General features: G+C 38.9%; 1 protein-coding gene across 2 annotated transcripts in view; it reads right to left on the minus strand.

Annotated features, from left to right (window-relative positions):
• Window positions 1–532: 532 nt before the first annotated feature.
• Window positions 533–23,024, minus strand: part of sfswap (splicing factor SWAP) — a 38,474-nt gene continuing 15,982 nt past the window's right edge. For both annotated transcript variants that reach the window (XM_061801351.1, XM_061801352.1), the window contains exons 14-19: window positions 20,033–20,229; window positions 13,487–13,848; window positions 11,692–11,823; window positions 7,134–7,271; window positions 5,059–5,131; window positions 533–998 (exon numbers count right to left, since the gene is read on the minus strand). In XM_061801351.1, the coding sequence (XP_061657335.1) occupies window positions 933–998; window positions 5,059–5,131; window positions 7,134–7,271; window positions 11,692–11,823; window positions 13,487–13,848; window positions 20,033–20,229 (968 nt within the window). In that variant the 3' untranslated portion in view covers window positions 533–932. The remainder of the gene's footprint in view (window positions 999–5,058; window positions 5,132–7,133; window positions 7,272–11,691; window positions 11,824–13,486; window positions 13,849–20,032; window positions 20,230–23,024) is intronic.

The raw sequence follows: 23,024 nt of genomic DNA on the forward strand, positions 1-23,024 counted from the left end.
AAGCTACGTTTTGGGACATTTAGTCTTTTATGAGCTTGTAGGCTGCCTGTGGTTTTCGAGGAAAGTCAAAGATTTCTGCACCCCGCTGTCACAAGTGGCATCTTAAACCAAAATGCCCCGAGGACATCAGACAATATTTGGATTGGCATATGGTGTTTTATCATCATCATAACAGTACAGTTAATTTAAATTTGGAAGGGAAAAAAAAAAAGATCTTCTATCTGATTAGCTTACATACAAATGAAGGTCAGTTCCATCCAGCCATCCATTTTCTGAGGCGCTTATCCTCACAGGAGTCGGGGGTGTGCCGGAGCCGATCCCAGCTATCATCGGGCAGGAGGCGGGGTACACCCTAAACTGGTTGCCATAAATCGCAGTGAAGTTAGTTGTCTGGACTTATTCTAGTTAAGTTAGTTGAAATAAGAACAGGAGTCAACTATTAAAGTGAGTCTGCATTTCAAACACAAGTCACAACATCATCCCAACATTTAGTTTGGGAGCAATAATGAAAACTTAGTTTGGGACAGGACAGTGAAAGATAAGCCACAGCTAGATCATTTATTAAACTTTACCAACAGTTTGGATCAGGAACAAAAATACAAGGCCACACTAGCGCTAAAGGGAAGTACAAAATTAAAATGGATGCAGAAAGGTGCATTCTGGAGGTGAACATTACAGGTGACAGATGTGAATATTGAAAATCCTTCATAGAAGGTGCATCAAAACTTTTGACAAGTTCCAACATTTGGGACTTGTATGAGCAAAAGAGCAAATGTATAAATGCATTTGTGAAAAAAATAACCATCACTTGCTAAGGGGGTAGGCAGTCAAACCAGATATTTCGAGTTTTGTGGGTGATTTAAGTTCATCTGCTGACTCAAATCAAGATGAATCAATGATCAAATATTGGCTAGCAGAAGGTCAAGATGACATCAGGAAGTGGGAGGCTGGAAAGCCTTTGATGAGGCGAGCATGGCACGTACTTTAGCCATCAGATCCTAAAGAGAATGACAGAAAGAAAACAATGTTCAATAAGGGAAAATCTTGAATAGCCATTAGCATCATTTACCATTGCAAAGTACCTGGCGTACTTAAAACACCTTAAAACTGCTCGCACCTATTGATAGTGTACGAATGTTTCAACTAACTGGGCAAGCGGGTGTCCAAGAGTGGCAAAACATTACCATTTCTCATTCAGAAATTTGTTTGCTGACAACATTGTAACATTTCAGGATACACGGCACGAAGTAACAAATATAAACTCATTATGTATACATTATCTTACCCAGTTGGCGTGACACGGTACTATTGTCTTTCACTGCTTTCATTCTGCTACTGCAAACCATTTTCTTTCCATACGTCTTTTTCACCTTGAAAAGGTCTACATCAAGAAGTAAACAAAAATGGTGTGTCTCCCTAATTTGTTAGTTTCTTTTGTACCAGTAAAGTCAATGCAATATACTTTTTTGCATTTTCAAAGGTTCCTTTTTTTAAAGAGAGAAACTATCTTCTGGACGAATGGGAAATAAGGTCAAACAACAGGTGTTATTTTAACAATAAAGGGTCCTGTAGGTACAGTATACATGACATATATAATAGCATGACCCACCCTCCCCGCCAGAAATTAACACCTTTCACAAGGCCCTCATAATTAGCGCCGCAAAGCCGACTAATAATTTATGTATGTGTTCCCCAAAGGAATCTATTTTACGATTATTCCAAACCCAACTCTAACTATTGTGGTGAGCTGCACATACAGTATGTCAACTGCTTTCTCAACAGCATAGCTTGAGTAGACCGGAAGAGATTATTACATTTTTTATAAAGTGTGAAATTGAAAACTTAATTAAAAAGACTTTTTTTTGGCACTACCTGGTAAAACTGCAACAATCAAAGACATCAAAATTATTATTGTTATTGGGATTATCCCGCTAATGCTTGGAGCTATTCCACTTTAATTCATTTAGTTCTATCCAACTCTAGTCAGTATCTCAGGGTTACCTTTTTATTTCTGGCTAATAATTTCAAAACGCTCATTAGTCATGCATGACACCAAGCAAGGTAGCCAGGAAAAGAAAATGTTGGATTTGACTTCAGACATCCTTATAACCAAATTAATAAATAATACACTACTTTTTCCTTTTGCCAGTGATCCTGACTGACCTGAGACACACCCACATGATATCTGAGTTTATACAGTTTCAACTGACCACCTGAGGCCAAGCAAAACTCTCTGGCCCATAATGAAACACTCATGTCCACACCGCTTTGGATGTTCTTGGCTGTTGTTTTCAGACATCCTTCTAGCTCTGCACAGACTCCATCAACAAAAAGCTGAGAGATGTACTTCAGCACAGAGCTTTGCGGAAGCAAACTGGGTTTTAAACAGCATGGATGGAAAGGCCAGAAGCACTCAAATTACAACCGCGTGAGGCACTTTGCACACCGAGGACAGACATGTTTTTACAGCTGCTCCATCGAAAGGCACCCTCGTCTCTTCTTTTGGAATGCTCTTCCTGCCTTGTTAGTCACACTCAAACATACAATATATCTCTGAACCCTTCTACAGATGGGTACCACATCCCCACCAGTCAAAAGAATGCCTTTCGTTTGCACTTTCATTTTCCTTCCTCCAGGGATGTGCTAGCTCACATCCTGGGAGTGATTCATTGACACATGGACAAATATCCACCCCTGAGCTCTGCTGAGAGAAAAGACAAATTAAGAGCTGTAATCACAGAGGGAGTGAAATTGTCATATCACATCACTCAAAAGGCCATTTGATTTCATTTTTGCCCCCCAGTGACTGGAAAGGCACACTAAACACTCACTTGTCAGTGATGGCTCGCATTGACACGGTGCATGCGCAGCGCCTGTAGCCACATTTTCTTCCTCCCAGTGTGAGAACGTAATGTCAAGGTGTGCAAGAGTCAAGCCACCAGGCACCGTTGATCTGGCATACAGAGCCGCTTGCAGGATTTTATATACTACATTTATTATTCTACCTTTGATTATTGTTTTACATGTGCCTGCAACTACTGCCATCCTGGCAGTCATCTTGGGACCTCCATCAAGCTACTTAGTCAGTTTCCGGAAGGTTCGATTTACCTTTCCTTGAAGGAATTGCTTAAAACCAATTGCTGTTTACTCACTTTGAGACAATAAGTGAGACCGATCAAGACTTTATTAGCATATAAGGGAACCAAAACCATTTAGAGACCAAGGAAATTGGTTCCTTAAACTTCAGCGACTCCGATGCAGAAGCATTCAATTTCTAATAAGCCAATTGCCAACAGACGATAAACACAATCAAAAAATAAGAATAAATAAAATGAAGATGTATTTTGCTGGTACTGTAATTATAAAAATTACATTTAAAAACGGCTGATATTCTAATTGTCTCTCTTTTTACTTCATCCTTAAATAAATGTGGAAAAACACCATCATCGTGATTACAACAATTCATTAACGTAAAATGTCCATTAAGTCAGTCCAGCTTTGGTGACTTCTGTCTTCTTCTTCAGTGGAACAGGCGACTGTGATGTTCCAATGCAGTGCAAAGGCAGTGTGTGACAGGCTTTATAGAAGTGAGCTTCTTTTGCCGTATCTTTGCAATATAACAACCCACTCTTACTTTGTGATAGCGATACAAAGTCGGGACACCAGCCAGTTTCATTCTCAACTCATTAAAAACCCCGCACTGCCTCAATAAACCATTTGCCTGTTTTTTCTGGGGTTAACCAGGCGAGCCCTTAAACCTAGCTATGTCAAAATAATAGTCTAAAAAGGACAAAACAAATAAAACTGATGAAGTGCAGGTTATGTATGCAATATAAAATTCTGCATGATGGATGCATAACAATGTATGTGAAAAAAACCAACAACAGCGGATGAGCAGAGAAAGCAACGACAAACATGACGGCGATGAGGCGGGATGAGTTGAATAGCAACAAGGCTATTTATTAGAAGGTGTTGAATTATTCAGGGTGTGTTTGTAAAACGTCACAGGTGGGGGCTTAAGTTTTAACAAGTACATGTGACTAGTCACTCGGCAGAGAACAGCAGGAATTGGGGAGACATGGTGTGATACAAGAAAAAGGAACGGTGAGTTGGCGAAACAAATGTGATTTGCCGCAATCAATGAGCTCCAGATGTGTGGTTTCGGAACGGTGATGAACCTGGACTGTCATCATTGGAAACTCGATTGGAGAAACACGAGTAGTGACATAAAAGTCCTACTATCGGCTTTCCCTTTTGTTCACCAAGAATTCCAATTTAAAGTTTTCTACAAATAATACAACTATTTTTTTCACCTATGAATGATTTGTGCGTGCGCATCAGATTATAGAAAGCAGCGTGATGACTGCCATATATTTGACACAGTAAAGTTAAACAGGGCAGAGCGGAGAGTGTTGACCAAGGTCACAGCATATTTAGGTGAGTGAGAGCACACGTACACTGACTAATGTGTTGGGTTTACAAAGAAGGACTACGGCGCATATTACATGCACTACACCACCAATTGAGTCGACAGTTGTAGTATTTAAAAGATGCCCAGTCTTTTGCTTTTCGTTTGGACTTCTTTGTTCAAGTGATCAAAACTGACACGTCTATCCAAGCTTTCTCCTGATGTTTTCCTGCCATGGCATTCTGTCAATTTAGCGAGTGTCATTCGTGTCACTCTTCCAAATGAGGTTCCGATAAAAGCGATGCACTGGCTTAACACATTCTATAGGTCAGTGATTCCCGACCTTTATTGAGTGAAGGAACATATCTTACGATTGAAAAATCTATCACAAACAAGTGTGGATCCTCTACAAACTATTTCACTCTCTTTCTCAACTCTCACCACACAGAAAAAATACTTAAAAAAATTTACTGAGTCGAACATGTACATTTACACAATATTCAAATTTGGTAAACTGATAATTTTACAATTTTTGAGAAGGAATGAAAATGATGTCAAGCTTTGGTTGTTTTACATCAGTGGAAGTAATTACTTGTTTAGGTTGTGTAGTTCAACAGAAGGCATGAGGATAGAAGAAAGGAGCACAATACCTGAGTAATTTTGGACTGAACAGCAGACACTATGGAAGAGGAGACAGGCTCTTCTTTCTCCTGAGAAGGTCCCCTGCAAACAGATGAGAGGACGTGCAATTCGAAAGCAAAAGCAGAGTAGGGAGGAAGAGAAAGAAAGCGATCTGGCAAACCGAAGGAGTCATACAATATGCATGATCCAAAATGTTCAAAACAAAAAGGGAATCTCAAATAGACGAAGAGAGAGTAGAAAGGTCATCAAGGAATTCATAAACCAGCATCTATATGAGCTATCACATCAAAAAAGGTCAACATTGGTCAGGATACAAAAAAATTCTTGGAATGCAAATGCGTAGTGATACATATGAGTTTGGTGGTTTTATTGTCAGTGCACATTCGCACCACTTACGTGCCCTACTGATGAAATGATTTTACATGAGTAGAATGTACACGTTAACAAGGTAGTTGGAGCAGTTTATTCAACTGCCTATAGTATGAGTATTTATTTGAAGGAAGTGTCCATTTAACAGGATGCTTTAATTTCAAATCGTTGTGAATGTCCAGTGGGGTGAACAAGAGTTTGCACTCTTCCTGATTCACATTATTGCATATGTCACTCTAGCCACACCTGGGGCATCACTTAAATAGGACCTGCCTGACAACGTGAAATAGACTAGAAGATCCTCAAAAGCTAGACATCACACAGACATCCAATTCAGAAAACAAATGAGAAATAAAGTAATTGAGATCTTATCTAAACTTATAAAAACCATTTCTAAAGGTTTGGGACTCCAGCAAACCATAATGCATGGCATTCTGCACAAACGTCGAAAAAAATAGGAGTGAACTTTCCCCAGGAGTAACCGACGAACCAAATATTTCCAAGACCGCATCAATGACTCATCCAACAGGTCACAAAAGGCCCCCAAACAACATTCAATGAACTGCAGGCCTCATTCGCCTCTGTTAAGGTCTGTGAATTGAGAAATTACTCTGTCTGATGAAACAAAAAAACTTTATGGAATGTGTGTGTCCCATTACTTTTGGTATAAAAGTAAAACGAGAACTCCAAAATACAATCATTATACCAACAGTATAATATAGTGGCAGTAGTGTAATGGTCTGGAGCTTTATTTTTTTTTGCTACTTCAGAAACTAAAACACTTGCTTTGATAATGATTGGAACCATGAATTCTGCTGTCCACTGAAAAAAAAAATCCTGAAGCAGAACGTCCGACCCTTTGTTCATGAACTCAAGCTGCAACAAACTTCGGTTCTGCAGCAGGATGATGATGATCTAAAACACACCAGCAAACAAACCTCTGAATGGCTGAAGAAAAACAAAATTAAGATTTTGGAGTGGGATAGTAAAAGTCTTGATCCGAATCCTCTTGCAGTGCTGTGGCTTAACCTTAAAAAATGTAGTTCATGCTTGAAAATGTGGCTTTGATTTTTTTCCCTCACTTAAAAAATTCAATTCGCTTAAAAATTACCTTTTGTTTACTTGTGGTGTCTATGATTAAGATTTAAATTTGTTTGGTGATGCGTATCTAAGTGTAACAAGTATGCAAAAAAACAAAACACGCAGGGTCAAACTTATTGACACTACTGTATTTGCAACTTCGTCTTTCTATTGTTACTTGTTATAACACGTCTTACTTCTTATTAAAAGCAGACAAGAGATAGCACTCCGGCAAAGTTGTCTATTTAATTTTGCTCCTCCTACCACAGTTTGAGAATAAAGGTTAAATTTACTTGAACAAAATCAAAAGATGCAGCTTACTACTTTTAGCACCGATAGTCCACTCCCTGAGAATGGTTGCCTCAGGAAGGGCACCAGGCGTAAAAATTGTGCCAAACTTATATGTGCGTTCATCTGAGATGACACGCTGTGGCGACCCCGAAAGGGACAAGCCGAAAGAAAATTACTGACTAGTCTTGTAATTGAATGTGTTCCTTGTTTTCAACAAGAATCACCAAATGGTATTATGGATGCTAATCCAATTATGTGTTGAATGATAATTGGTTAACTGGATTAGTAAAATAAAAGACTTTTTTAGGATAGTTTAAAGAGGGAAAGCAAACTAACGGCTCACCTGGACTGGGCCAAGCTGGAGGTGGGGCTTGAAGATCGGGACAAAGCTCTGTTGGGTGATTGGTAAGGGGAAACCGAGGAACCTGCCACTTTCTTGGTTCCTAAGGACATGGAGCTCTTCTTTTTTACAAGCGGGGACCTAGGTGAAATAATTGTGACAAATAGAGGGCTCTTGAACATTTTGAATATACACAGCAGTAATTCATCTGGGATGGGAGATGGGTTTTTACGTTCAGCAAAGTGCCACTGTGTAAATTAATGTCTTGTGAGGATGTCTACTAAAACACGTTGCACACTAAAATGTATAATGCACATGCACTAATAACGTTTTTTTTCTTCCCCAAATACTCCCATTGTCTCAATATAACCTTGAGAAAAACCAATATTTAACATCCGCTCCCACTCTCCAGAAAACAGGAAGATGTCTGTCACTGTGCCAAGGGGCATGTGATTTATTAATCATAAAAAGCCCGGTTATTGATTTGATATTTGTAAATACTTAAGATGTTGACATAAGCCAACTGTTCCATTTCCTGGCGCAACAGCGCTGAAGGGGTTTTACAAGTGATTTAATTCAGCCACAATTGTGATTGACAACTGTTTGAATTCACAACCTGAGCATAAAACCATTCCTTCATGAGCACAGAAGGGAACAATAATTAAAAATGAGCAGCGCATCCATCAATAACAGACTAATGGACCCCCCCGAAGACCTTACAAGATGAACTGACTTGTGAAAATGAAGGTTCAGATCTAACATATTCATCTTGTTAAGCTTTAGAGAGAGACTGACCAGAAACTATTTAAAGCAATCACTAACCCTTCCTTTTTGTACAGCACAATTTCAACTGCACAGGCAAAGTAGAATCGCACCAGTCTGATCGGAACTGGCCGTTACTTCATTAGACGATCAGAAGAGGGTTTTCTTGGTGATAAGTATTGAACTCCCGATTTGTCTCTGTTGCTACAATCTGACAACAAACCAACTAGTAGGGAGACACACACACACATAAAACGACATGACTATGCCCTCATAGTCACAGTCATAAATGATAAATATGACAGAGAAGTAGACACTAAAATTGCCTAAAAGAGGTGTGCCATGGTCATTGTTAGCGGGCCAAAACCTATGCTAATTGTGTATGTGACATCAAAAGTGTCACAGTTTTGGTATCCTAAATTGGCCATGTTTTGTCTTTCAATAAACAAGCATTTTTAATTTCCTCATTTTACTATTGTTTAAATTGACATAAACACCACTATGGCAAGTGCTAAATTTCCACTCAGCTATGCAATGTGAACAACTTGGTGTTGAACATAGCACAAAAATGTGCACACTCGTAAAGTAACGTCTGAATAAGACCATTAAAATCACTCAGTTGTAGCCAAGATTCAATGAAGGTTCCACTAAGTGGAAACAGTAATTAATGAATAGGTCATATCATAAACTACAATGATAATTCTGGGAGGTAGACAGGTCTATTGAGACCATAGTGACTCAAATACCACATTTCTTTTGCACAGTTCTGGCTCAGCTTGACTCAGCTTTAATGAGCTCTGTTTGGGGTGGTCGTTTTTCCACTTAAAAAAAAACATGCAACACGAAAGAACTAGTCTATAAAGGCATGCTAACAAAACAAGTACATCACATTCTTATTTTATAAACGGCAGGCAAGGTTACAGCCATACCTATTGTTTTCATTTGTTCCAGACATACAGTCTGGCCTAAATGTGTTTTCTATACAAATAATAAATAGACAAGGACACATTTCGATTCAGAAAATAATTGCTCACTTAGGGAAATTAAATTTCTCTATTTCTCGTTAATAATCTATGTCCCATCTACTGGTGGAAAAAGGCCTTTGCATGCGTTTGCACTCTTTTGTGGTTGTGTTGCACAGTAGTTTGTTGATCTGATTGGCCTGTAATCGGTGTGACAAATAATCTTTGTACTTTCCAAGATTCAATTGCAATTGCTTGCCTTTTACAAGGATTTTTTTTTTTTTTTTTACTGTCCCCGGCTTGGAAAGGAAAAGAACGAAAGGAAACTTAAATGCAGCTTGTCAGATGTCAGTTTAAAATACCCTTTATAAGGGCAAGATGTCTTAAGCAAGAAATTATACACCAGAGCGTCGCTCCACTGATGAAAGCCACAACACAAACTAAAGCTAATTATCAAGCTACCAGGCAGTGACAGAAGTGTATCCATGTTTGTAAATGGGACAGTACCATCACTTGAATATCATAGCAATACAGAAGACACACAGATGGAGTGCCTCCAGGTGACTATAGTTCAATTGAGGTGTTGTGCCACTGCCTAAAGCAGATACCTGGATGAGCCAAATTTTTCTTCAATCAAACCACATCAAAACAGATAATTGTTTTTGGCCATGAAGAAAAAAAATGACTGCTGTTCGTAAATACCTGGACTCACTATCTTTAAAAAGCAGAGACCAAGTTCGAAACCTTGGTGTCGTGACCTGACCTTCAACAGTCATATCAAATCAATAATTACTTATTGCATTTTACCATCTGAAGAACATATCTAGAATGAAGGCTTGCATGAGTCAAGCAGACCAAGGGAAGCCCATGTGTGTTTTTGTATCAAGTAGACTTGACTATTGCTAATAAATAAATAATAAATTGTTGTTGTTGGCTATTGAGGCTACAGGGAGAAGAGATAGCGAGGGTGGAAGACTTCAAATATTTAGGGTCAACAATCCAGAGCAATGGCGAGTGTGGTAAGGAAGTGAAGAAACGGGTTCAAGCAGGTTGGAACAGCTGGCGGAAGGTGTCTGGTGTGTTATATGACAGAAGAGTCTCTACTAGGATGAAGGGCAAAGTTTACAAAACAGTGGTGAGGCTGGCCATGATGTACGGATTAGAGACGGTGGCACTGAAGAAACAACAGGAAGCAGAACTGGAGGTGGCAGAAATGAAGATGTTGAGGTTCTCGCTCGGAGTGAGCAGGTTGGATAGGATTAGAAAGGAGCTCATTAGAGAGATACCCAAAGTTGGATGTTTTGGAGACAAGATTCGAGAGAGCAGACTTCGGTGGTTTGGACATGTTCAGAGGCGAGAGTGTGAGTATATTGGTAGAAGGATGCTGAGGATGGAGCTGCCAGGGAAAAGAGCGAGAGGAAGACCAAAGAGAAGATTTATGGATGTGGTGAGGGAAGACATGAGGGCAGTTGGGGTTAGAGAGGAAGATGCAGAAGATAGGCTAAGACGGAAAAAGATGACACGCTGTGGCGACCCCTAACGGGACAAGCCGAAAGGAAAAGAAGAAGACCTGACTATTGTAATAGTCTTCTGACTGGCCTCCCCAAAAAGAGTATTAAACAGCTGCAGCTTGGGTTCTGACCAAAACAAAGAGGTCAGTACATATAAATCCAATTCAAGTCTTTACACTGGGTTCCAGTCATTTTAAGAATAGATTTTAAAGTTCTGCTCCTCGTTTATAGATCACTAAATGGCTTAGGTAATCAATACAGGATATACATGAAAACAATGAAATACAAACCCAGGAGGGCTCTGAGACGGACTGACTCAGGTCAAACAGTGGAGTGCAGAGTCCAAAGCAAACATAGTGAAGCAGCATGAAGCTATTATGGTGCAAAAACATTGAATACTTTTCCAACAGCGGTGATGTGTGTTTTTAACTTCAGATTAAAAACCTGACATGCGTTTTAGAGTACATCCATTTTTCAGTGTTATTTCTTGCAGTAAAACCCGTTTATTGTACTTTTAATTTCAAATGTGTTTGTTTATTTTTGTATTTGAATGCTTTTAATCATGTTAAAGGCATTGTTATCTTGTGTATGAAATATCCTATACAAATAAATTTCCTTAGCTTACCTAAGGGTACAATTGTTTTGATTGATTATTTCTATCGATTCATTGTTGATTTTAGCATAAAGTTAAATTCCCCTTTCAATAAATTTATGTGACTGTTGCAAAGGTAAGGGATACATCAGGGCAGACCATGACGTGTAACTTACTCTTTAGGTGTCGAACAAATTCAGTTTCTCAAACCAAGGCCCCCTTGAGAATACATGAAGTGAAGTTGCTAAAAGCGTTTCTATCATCCACAATGTAAATACATATTACATAACTGAATCATCTAAAATGAAAAATGAATAAAAATATACAAAATGGAAATTGTGAACAACCATTTCCTTACTGAAGAAAAACTTCAAAATCAATATTAAGGTTTTCCTCCATCTTACAGCAGTGGCAAAATATGTTCGCATACTAATTTATAGTACCTACAGACTGAGTCTGAGACTTATCACATTAAAAGAGACGGTGTTATGAAACAAAGCTGTTTTGCGAAAGAGGGAGAAAAACCAAGGTATGTTTTAATCTAGTGTTTGATGACCATATGTTTGCTCCTTCTAGCAAATTAGTCTTACAGACTTTTGCTCTGAAAAAGAATCAGCACTTTTCAAACCATTAAAGCACAACTTTAAAATTCCAGAACTGGGTATAGTATAAAGGGCCGTATGTAATTGCGAAGGAAGTGCAATGCAGGTGTGAACTTGAGCTAGTAGCTTCACCTGGATGTAGAAAGTTCCCTGGGCAGGCTAGAGCTACTGCTCTGATGATGGTACTCACGATCCTTGACATCATGCCTTCGTGCTGATGACGGGCCCTGGCGGCCCCTTCTACTTGGAGAGCGTGAGCGGGATCTAGTCAAACAGACAAAGACAGATTAAAATAGAGCTCAAGAGACGCACCCAGGACTGACCTCTTTCCCCAGAAGCTGTGATTAGGTAGTAAGAAAGAGTTTACCACCCAGAAGGAAACCAAATAACAGATTTACAAAAAGTTAGTCATTTGTTTTGAGAATCTTATGGCAAATAAAGAGAACATTCCGACAGTGAAAATGAACTATGTAATAAAATATACCATTATCCCTTAAATTGTGGCCATCCCTCTAATAGATACTGTGCCCATATTAGCTGCTATGTGTGTCATTAATACAAATTATTCACTCGGCCCCGGCCCCCCAAAGAGAGTGGTAACAATTACCTCAGTTTGACCTCAGTTCGAAGTAGCTATTTTTCACACACAACAGAATTCAAGCGTCAACTGCAGAGGCCATTTGAACTTTTTTTTTTTTTAACAAATTAAAACCACAGCACCTGCCAATGTAAGATGACTTCACATTATGTCTCAATGGCATCTTCTCCAATAATTAGCATTCCTCTTGATGTGAGCAGTCTGCATTGTTTAGGGCATGTATATTGAAGTTCTGCAGTCAGCTATTCTTGCAGTTTTTCTGCATTTCCACAAAAATGGCATTCTAATTTGTTGTAAAGGGGACACCATGAAAAAAATTAATTGCTTGTATACAAATAGTTGGGTCCCTAGGGTGCCTAACCACCCATCAATTATGAAATTACAGAGTCAAGTACTGTAATGGTCTTCTGACTGGACTCCCCCAAAAGAGCATAAAACAGCTGCAGCTCATTCCGAATGGTGCAGCTTGGATTCTGACCAGAAAAAAGAGGTCAGAACAGATAACTCCAATTCTAAAGTCCTTACAATGGCTTCCAGTCAGCTTTAGAATATATTTTAAAGTTCTGCTATTGGTCTATAAATCACTAAATGGTCTAGGTCCTTGAATATATGAAAGAAATGCTTACGGAAAACAAACCCAATAGGGCTCTGAAATCGACAGACTCAGGTCAAAGTGGTTCGCAGAGTCCAAGGCAAACATGGTGAAGCAGCATTTAGCGATTATGCTACACACAAATGGAATAAGTTTTGCGGTTCACTTTAGTGATTTGAGTCAACGGGAGGATGATGAATAAAAACGAATTTTTCTGTTATGTAACACCGCAGTTTTACTGCGGTGTTACAGTCTCTGTTTGGAAACAAGGTACGTAAATAAAGATACAAAGTCTCTCTGTATGATTAATTTCACAACGTATTGTATATACCTGCGGCGTATGGTCAGGCACGCTTAGTGAAAGAAAAAAAAAGTAGACGTGGCATATCCGGTGTGCACCGTCGTCTGGAAAATATGTAACTTTTAATATGATATGGCTCAGAAGCACCCAACAAAATGTGATCCTGCCTAGCAAGCTGGTGCTACCACAAACTGTTGTATGTAAACATCCCGCCGTTATGTCAAATAATGCTCTTAAGTTTTGGTAGATGTGAAGTAATTTAATTACTTTAAATTAGTAGCTATTTCTGTCATGATTGTTATAACCTGCGTGCTCAGAATACATGATCTGACAATATTTTTGAAGAGGTGGGGGGCAGCAAATGCAGTATCCTTTACTTTCCATGAACTATGGTTGATAAATAAAATACAAACATGACTGAATTTATGACTCTTACCGTGACCTGTGCGACCTCCTATAAGAACTGGAAAGGGAGTGTTTGCTCCTTTGCTTCGATGTGGACCTTGACCGTGACCTCCTCTTGTGTTTTTTCTTCTTTTTGTCTTTTTCTCTTTCCTTGTCTCTATTTCTGTCTTCTCGATCTCGCCGTCTCTCCCGATCACTGTCTCTGTATCTGGCTTTTTTTGAGTTTCTGTCTGTGCCTCGAGATGTAGAGTAGTGCGATGAGGACGGCGCCTCCCTGCTGCGACGGCTTCCTCGGCTCGCCGTGTGAGACCTTTCATTCTGAAGATACGCAGGTGTTGCAGAGGACGTTTGCGACAGCGGTAGATCAGACAGAACAGAGAGCGCCTCTTGCATCTATAAGCAGAATGAGAGCATAGAATATCAGTCAGGGAATCATCTTTTTTGAGTCACAATTATATTGAGGTCTTTCAGTATTTATACCAAAAGACAAAAGAAATATTAATTAATTGAATTCGACAATCGCTTTGTAAATTTGATGTGAAGGAGATCAATGAAATTCCCAAATGCCTTATTTCTCAGAATACAATCAATAACAGGGCCATGAGCAAGGTAAAAGAGACTAAACGGCAGGCTGGGTAGAAAACGTGTATGTGCCATGTACATCGTCCCTTGGCATGATGGTACACTTGTTTTTCTTGTTCAGTGTAACATACACCAGCAGTAAAGTCTGTATAAGTGGGATAGTCAGGATAACAGGGCAGCTCAGTGTAGTGCTATTAGTGGATTATTTGAAGTCAGATGCATGTCTTGGTTATGGCTTTACAAATCCTATTCAAATAAAACACATGCCACACAGACTTTTAATGGGGATGCCATTTTGGGACTTTTAATTATTTACATCATTCTTTATACAGACTGGAATGACTATAGAACACAAATAAGAACTGGGTCAAAGGTTTGAATGTATTTTGTTTTTTTTTTCCCCCCAACAGGGTCTACATTATACACACAGGCTTTAATATATACATGGAGTCACCTAAATATTTTAATAAGGAGACCTGGAAGTGTCTCGAATCTCTTAACTTGGCAGGGCAAAGCCCTTTAAACTTTAGTGATCATGCTTGACTGGAGAACAATTTTAAACTCATTTCAAGTCATTTGGAGCCATTTGCAAACAACGGCACATTCTGAATTTATCGGTTATTATAACGCTCATGCCCATTACGAGTGTACGTCAACTTTTCACCACAACTGTATCAGCACACTGGAAGAATGGCTATTGTTTTCATTTCATCTGTGACAACCAAAGACTGAGCACTTTGAGAAAATAAGCGGTCTTAATAGAGCGTGGACATCAAATGACCTAGTTAAACCAGGAAAAACCCCTCTCTCGGTAATTTCCCACTCAAGGTATTGTCTTCTGTAAAGATTTTATTCTTCTGAATGACAGGCACACCCATGTCCACGGGGAGCCGTGGCCCAGTGGTTAAGATCATCGCCTGCCACCGAGGGGGACCAAGCCCCTGACGAGACCATCCACAGGACTCAAGGCTTTTGAGTCCTTGAACAAAACATTGGTACCATGAAATGCTCCCTGGGCGCTTCATCTGGTCTATGCCCCAGTGGATCATGCTCCCAGGGCGCTTCATCTGGTCTATGCCCCAGTGTGATCCACTAACAAGTGTGTGTGTAGTCACTGTGATGGGTAAATGCTGAGAACAAATTTTATGTGGATGCATGCATGTTCATGAAAATAATGATGATTCCTCGTAAAAAACAACATTGTTTTCAAAACAATATAATGTAGTTTCCTGGCAAGTCTGCAGAGTGCCTCTGTTCGAGTGCCGCTCCATCTGTGAACAACAGTGTGGAGTGCTGGAGGTGGATGCTGAAAAGATGGTTGCCATCCATCAGTGGATTAAACGTGACCCTAAATCTTCCAAGGTCAAATTTGAGCTTTCAGAATTAAAGCTGGAGTTGCTATTGGGGCTATCCCATTTCAGAAGTGCAAGCCGTGGGGCACTAATAGTTTACAAGTTCAATTAAATTTCATGATGACGTTAACATTTGCACATATTAAGTACATTGATGCTTAAGAGTGTACGAGAATTTGTGGAAACTAAATATCTGGGCAAAAAGCTCAATCTTTGCTCGGATTCTTGTGCAGGCCATAACCGCCATTTCATCAACTGAAAAGCAAAGTTCCATGCACACACAGTTGGTTTTACTACTTTGAAAAAGCCAGCAGAGGATCAACTATTTTTCTGCTTTGACATGCTGCTATACAAAATGAAAAATGGAAAGAGACCAGGTGAAAATTAATGAGTCTATAACTTCAAATATGTATGGGTTATTACTGGGTATAGTTTCACAAACATTGTCCTCTCTTTAACCCTTCCTTACACCATTTCCAATCTGGTAAAATATTGTGGGCATGGGCTCAACGTTAAGCAATGGCAAGGGAGGTATGTAGAAAAAAAAAAGAAAGGATAAAGAAAGCAGACAAAACCAGGAGGCAAATGAGATAAAGTGGCTACGTCCGCAAAGTGGAGTGCTGGGTGCATAGGACAATCAATAGCTATTTAAAAACAGACAAGAAAGTCGGGAGAGAAATATTTATCACACCTTATTGTTGCCACGCTATCGGGAGTCGGTGCTCAGGCAGAGATAATGAAATGACATGAAACAAGGTTTGTTTAAAATTAGCTCTGACTTATGCGGAGCTCATCCAAACACCAGGTTGGAAAAATGTCATGTCTCACCTGCTGGATATCGTTTAGTCAAAATACTAGCAACAGGAGTAATAAATGTTGATGGTAGGTACATTATTAAAGATTACAAGTTGAAGAGTGATTCTCATCTAAAATGCCCATTAGTTAGTTATATATAAGATACTGGTATAAATAAGAGATAAGATCATAGCCTAACTATAAAGTGTTGGCATACTGAAGATACTCAGACAAGAACATGTCACATTTATGTAAAATGTGACGTCAAAATACAAATGGATTCACAAAGCCTCAATGGCAGTCTTAACATTTTTTTTTTTTTTTAGATTCAAGTTTAACTGTTATTGGTGGAATTTAATTCATTTATTCGATTTCATTGCAGGTGGCATTTAGCTCACTTTCAAGTGTCCTTTGAGAATAAATCACATTCAAATGTTTGCTTAAAGGGCAAAACAGGCTAGAGTTCACCAAAAAAAATGACAACCACATGGTCTTGAAATAAAAACTAGTTTGCAGATTCCCAAAACGAGCAGGTCACTATCATTAAAATTTTATAATGCACGGTATGCCACTGGGGAAACTAGAGACTCAAAATAAATCTAAAGCCAAAAAATATGACAGAGATATTGGGTTCAAACCTAACTGCTGCTCTTTCAAAAGTAGCGAGCTAAGTAGTCATAGGAAAGCCGAAAGTAAGATGAAAATACTTTAGGACATCACAGTCAACCAAAATCGCGAGAACTTGTTCGGTGTGCTTTGAAGAATGTTTCCCGTTGGTAACATGATATTTTCTTTCAAGATGAATAGCACCAAGCTTTCAATAGATGTATTTCTGGAGGGTTTGGCAGGGACAGACCACAATAACTATTGTACTCATTGAAAAGTATGTCTAACAATATCTAGTAGTTAACATCTTGTTAAGCCTACGACCTTACCGTAGGAACCAAACAAATTTCAGGATGATAGGATGAATGATTTTCTAAATAGATTAATGAGTCTAGGCTCTGTCTGTGATGGTTACAAGCAAACTTAGGCGTTGACAAGTTGTGGTTAAAATAAAGGATGTCAAATTACTGTGTGGTCTGGATTGTAATCTCTTGCATATTGCACTCCAAAGTCATCAAATGAGATTTTCTTTGTGCAACAAAAAGCCTTCCTCAAACCGATCTCACCAATTTGGAAACATTGGGACTACTCCAACACGTCGCTATGCAGACAAAATATGGTTCGAATGGTGGCTACTCTGGCAGATTTTTTACATTGATTTTTAAAATACTGTACCATTAATGGTAGCTAAGAACTCATACATAAATAAAATTGCAGACAGAGATTGTTTCTACACTCTTTGATGGCCGCAGCAGAAATCACTGAATGAACATTTACAGAGGTGAAGAAAATGTCACCATAGTGACAGGTGTCCACATGCGCACGCACACGCGAGCACACGGACTCACACGCATATGCACACGCCTGTTTTACAAGGCACCAAGCCAGTATTACACAAATCAATGTGCCCGCACCAGGATTTGTCATCCATCAAATAATAATCTGCACATCAAAAGACTCCCACAAAGTTGTATTTACAGGGGAGGATTTTCAAATTAAAAATTCTTTTAAATTTCATAACCACTGACGTAGTCCTATGAAATTTACTATCAAGAACAGATCAGTCAATTAACTCCTCACACATCATGTTTTGACCAAAACATTAAAAAAAAAAAAGAAAAAAATGTGGGATAGTTAATTGACACGGGGTTAGGAGACTCCAACAAAATCTTGAGCAAGGTATTATTAACACAGAGCCCCAAACTGTCACCCCGGCTGTTTGCTTCAAGTCAAAAGTAGTAGCATGTACTACGTATGCCTGTCACCATTATATGATTGGTGAAGTTTGCAGATCCAAACGTTCTGATTGAAGCAAACCATCACACCCTAGCTGAAGTTTTTATAATGTGACTAAAACCCAGTACTGCCTCAACTCTTGAACAGGCAGAGCTTTCGATCTTAAATCTGTCATTAATGGAAAACTCTTTGGGAAACCACATCACTTGGACCACAAACCGGGGTTATGTGCGGAGTCAGTTTCCAGATACACGAATGCCTGTACCAGCCTCTCAACAACTTCTGTTGATCTCACTAATCTCAAATATGGCTGACACTTTAACCATATATATAAAAAAAAAAAGATTGCAATAAGACCAAAATATTAATTAATATTGTTTAACTCATTTTTCTCCACTTGCTTGGGGGCACAAACGCACAAAAATTAATATCGCAGGAAATCACATACCCAATAAATGGGCACCTCATATTATTATCCTCTGCGCGCAGGTGGAGCCATAAACACGAGGACTAAGTGACTTCTCGTCTTCCTGCTGTTTGGCCTGCTGTTGTACAGTGCTGTTTGGCATTTAGGTCTATCACCATTGTGTGATGAGTGCCAACTTCTAATGTCCAGTCCAGATGTGTCTCAAATCAAAGACAAGTGAACCACTTTCCATGCAATCACATCAGACCATTAAAATTTGGTTTGCCTTATGTGAATATTTCTTCAGAAATGGGCTTTGTCAGCACCATATATAAATGATTCATGTGTGTCAATGCCTGATGAAATAATTTTTCTGTGATGTTTGACTATCGACAATGATCTATTCAGTCTCTTACTGTTCTTTGTGCACATTCTGTAGGGTACAGTCTTGTGAATGTTTTTGAGAAAACCTGCATGTCTTTGCAGGTTGACTCAAAGAAAAACTTTCAACAGTTAAAAAGAGTACAAGTCTACAGTTTGAACTAAGATTTTTTGCTTTGATGTGTGAGCAAAAATCTGAGATGGGAGTACTGCATTGTTGTTTGGCAGACAGTGTACAATTCTTCAAGGGGAGTTGAGGTTTATTGCCACTCCCATTTAATTTTAACTGTCAAACTTCACACAATAAAACAGTTCTGAGGACCGGGGTTCAAATCCTGGCTCCGCCAGTGTGGAGTTTGTTTTCCTGTACTTGCGTGGGTTTTCTCTGGGCACTCTGGTTTCCTACCACATCCCAAAAACATGCATTAATCGGATACTCTAAATAGCCCTAGGGTGTGATTGTGAGTGTGAATAGTCATTTTTTTTTCTATGTGCCCTGCAATTGGCTGAAGATAGCTGGGATAGGTTTTAGTATTCCTCTGACCCTTGTGAGGAAAAGAGTCTGAGCTAATGGATGGATAAGTCATTTTCATAAAGTAAAAAAATATATATAATACTATTTTGCTTAAGAAAAATCTTTTGTTGGTAATTTTTTTAGGGAAGCTAGAACAGATTAATTGCATTCCCATTCGTTTCAATGAGGAACTGTGATTTGTGTTTATAATCACACGCAATGTCATGGAACACCTCAAACCACCACTATTTGATTTGCAGTTTTCACACAAAGAGGGAGAGATCTTCTAATCTGTAAATTCAGCATTTTTGGGGGCATTCTTTACATTTTATTAAAATTAAGCCCGCAAATTTGCGGATTCCTTAAACTCCCCATCCTGTATTGGTACCTGAAGCAGAGGACAGTGAGATCGGGAAGAAACTGTGGCACTGACAAATTTCACATGGTAAAGAAATGTATGGTGGCACGATGTGCAACAGTATTTTGTTTTCCATGTGCTCATCTCTGTGAGAAGATAGAGGCCTTATGTGAGAAGATAGACAAGCACAGGCTCATTCAGGTGCCAACAATCTGTTATTAAAAAAAAATTCTTAGCTATGATTTCAGCAAAGGTGAATGGGTTAATGGTTAAAGGTCCAATTAATGTATGTATGAACATGAACCCAATGACAATTACAAGAAGTCCTTTATCAAACATTTAGGTACCTCAAGCTGTGTGGATAAGTCTAGTTCAGCTTTCTTGGCCTCTGGCTCCCCTGTTAATGGGTTGCGGAGAGTTTGGAGGAATAGTGCTGCCTTCCTCTTCCTCTCCGCCTGGAGCTGTTTTTCTTTGGACTCTTTGGATGCCTGCGCCAGCTTCTCTCTCGCTGCAGCTGCGAGACGATCCTCAAGTTTCTGTTTGGCTAAGATGAAAAGGGGAACACAACAAAACGTCACATTTTCACTTTTTTTTTTTCTTTACACACAAATACATTTCTGTAAGATGTTGGTGAGGGAGCAAAAAAATAATTGAAATTATTTAATTCTACCTTTCACAACGAAGGATGAATAATGGGCAATGCGAGGATTGTTAGTTGCTTTGACTAAGTAGGTAGCCAGTAGGACCACAATTAAATTGAAAGCAAAAAAAACACCAAGATGTATTTTCCAGACCCAAATAAAGGTAGTTCAGTCTGATCTTTCTTACTCTTATTTATTGAAACTCCATGTTGGTGGCAGATAATCTGAACCAGTTTGCAATGGCATAAAAAATAAATAAATAAAAAATGAAAAAAAAAAAAACACCGGAGGTAGGCATGTGAGAAGAGGCAGAGAAATCTGCATGAGAAAGGGGGGGGGGGATAAATTCACAGCCGGGAGAGATGAAAAAAGGAGACATAGTGACAGAAACGGGTGCAAAAGTATGTGAACAAGCTCACAGAACAGTGAAAATGAGACAAGACAGCAAGGGACAAACTAAGCCTGCGTGGAAAAACAAGCTCGAGTTATAACATTTAGGTAAACTTGAAAAAAGAAGCAAATGGGGAAGTGCATTCAAAACTTGGAAAGACATACAGTTGACATACAGTTGATCTTGGCTATTTGTAATAATGGCTATATGACATCACTGTCAGCCAAATGGAAATTGAAGAAAAAAATGTCTGTTTCAAAGGTCCAGCTTGTTGTTTTACATAAGAAATGAGACAATGTAGATTTAATCCCATCCAGGCATCAAGCTATCATTAAATATCAAATAACTCAGGTCAGATTATAAATTGTTCTACTCTCAATGCATTTGATATCCAAAGGTAGACAGACTATTGACAGACGGAACCAATACAGAGCTATTAACAACACTTAATCATTTAACAGGAAAATATATCCGCATGTACAGAATGTTAAAATGTGCCGTTATTGTAATTTCTGTTGTACCGTCAAACAGCAAAACATGGTACTCTCTGGGAAATATTTGAAGCCTAAGGAATTGAAGTACTTATCACTAGAAAACAATTTAGGGATGTGGCTGTTTTCCAGCACATCGATACAGATGAGCATTCAGCTGTTTGCCACTGATTCTCCTGTTATCTGATCAAATTGGGCCCGCTGATTGACGGCCATTTTGCCATATAGCCATGCAAATGACAATCAGCAATTTATGACGCTTTTTGAGCCCCTTTCTCTGGTTTGGTAAACCAGGGGTTGTGGGTTCGTATCCCACTGGCGCCTCCACTCCCTGGGAAGGGTTGCGTCAGGAAGGGCATCCGACGTAAAAAATTGTGCCAAACATATGTGCGTTCATCTGAGATGACACGCTGTGGCGACCCCGAAAGGGACAAGCCGAAAGAAACTCTCTCTCTGGATGTATGTCAGCTCAAAAAAGTAACATTGAGTCTCATCCACAGAACCTTAAGCGAACCTGTCAGCTGCTGAAAAATAGCACATTTGTCTGAACGTCCTGTCTTTCTCTTTCCAGGCTACAGTTATCAAGTTTTTTGCTCTAGGGCAAGTTGTTATTCTCTTGTCCTGGCCCTTGTTATCTAATAAATCCTAAAAACAGCCTGTTTAAATATGTACACGCTCTTTATCGACACTCAAATCATTCTATTATGGCAAGCAATGTATTCCAAGAAATAATTTTATAGCGCACTGCTGGTAAAAGCATAGCAACATGCATTAAAACCAAGACTTTAAAGGCCAATGTACTGTACATGTCTGTACTTCCATTCTATGTAACTTTTGCTAGTCAGAGCCATTACAAGTATAAAAACTGCTATGGCTATTAGAAATGACAACAGCTACGCAAGCAATCTATAACCTGAGAAGAGAGTTGTGAAATAAAAAACAAATAGTTTTATATAGGTAGATTATATAGGAACATATGACTGATGGCTGTTTCTAGTTGTTCAGGAATTGCCCGTTAAGATACGTTCCTGAAACATAATACTTGATTTTGGCTTTCACCTGTGAAAACCGCATTTGGTGTATAACAAACAAGCAGACTGAAGCGCTGTCTATAGGAGAAAACCAAACCATTTTGAAGCTGAGAGCACAGCAAGAATCGATCAGAGCTTTTTTTTTTTTAAAAAACATTGCACATAACCACCACAACAATTGAGAATGTCGTGGAAAAAAAAATACTGCTGTACTAAGCAATGTACAAAGAGGTCAGCCTAGGGTACAGTGGGGCCAAAAACTAATTTAGTGAATTTTGCTCAAATTGTTCTCCAACATAAAAAGATGAGAGAAGACTGTCATTTGCAAAATAGGTATACCTCACCTAGGAGAGACAAAATTCAGTAAATCACATTGTCTGACTTTGAAAGAATTTTATATGTATTAGCTGCCGTAATTTTTCAGACTCATGGGAATAAGCGGTAAAGAAATTGGAAAGATGGTGAGATGTGACCCCTTAATCTCACAGTGCTGAATAATGATGAAAGTAGCATGACAAAAAAAAAAACCTGGACGTTTATATTTTAGGCACAAGGTGACAATCACTTCTTTCCACCAGTTCTTCTTACCCTGATGTATGATGGGCCTGACTGCAAAATACAACAGCAAATAACTAAATACAAACTCAAATTAAAAACCACAGTAAATAACCACACTGAATAGAAAACTAATCACAACAAAATATAACAAAACCTGCAAATAAAAAAAAAAGAAAAATTAAAAAGAACAGCATGTCAAAAAACAGCAAACAGGTAACGTCGGTATT

Source organism: Syngnathoides biaculeatus, chromosome 17 (genome assembly GCF_019802595.1).
Source record: "Syngnathoides biaculeatus isolate LvHL_M chromosome 17, ASM1980259v1, whole genome shotgun sequence".
In the NCBI taxonomy this organism is placed as follows: domain Eukaryota; kingdom Metazoa; phylum Chordata; class Actinopteri; order Syngnathiformes; family Syngnathidae; genus Syngnathoides; species Syngnathoides biaculeatus.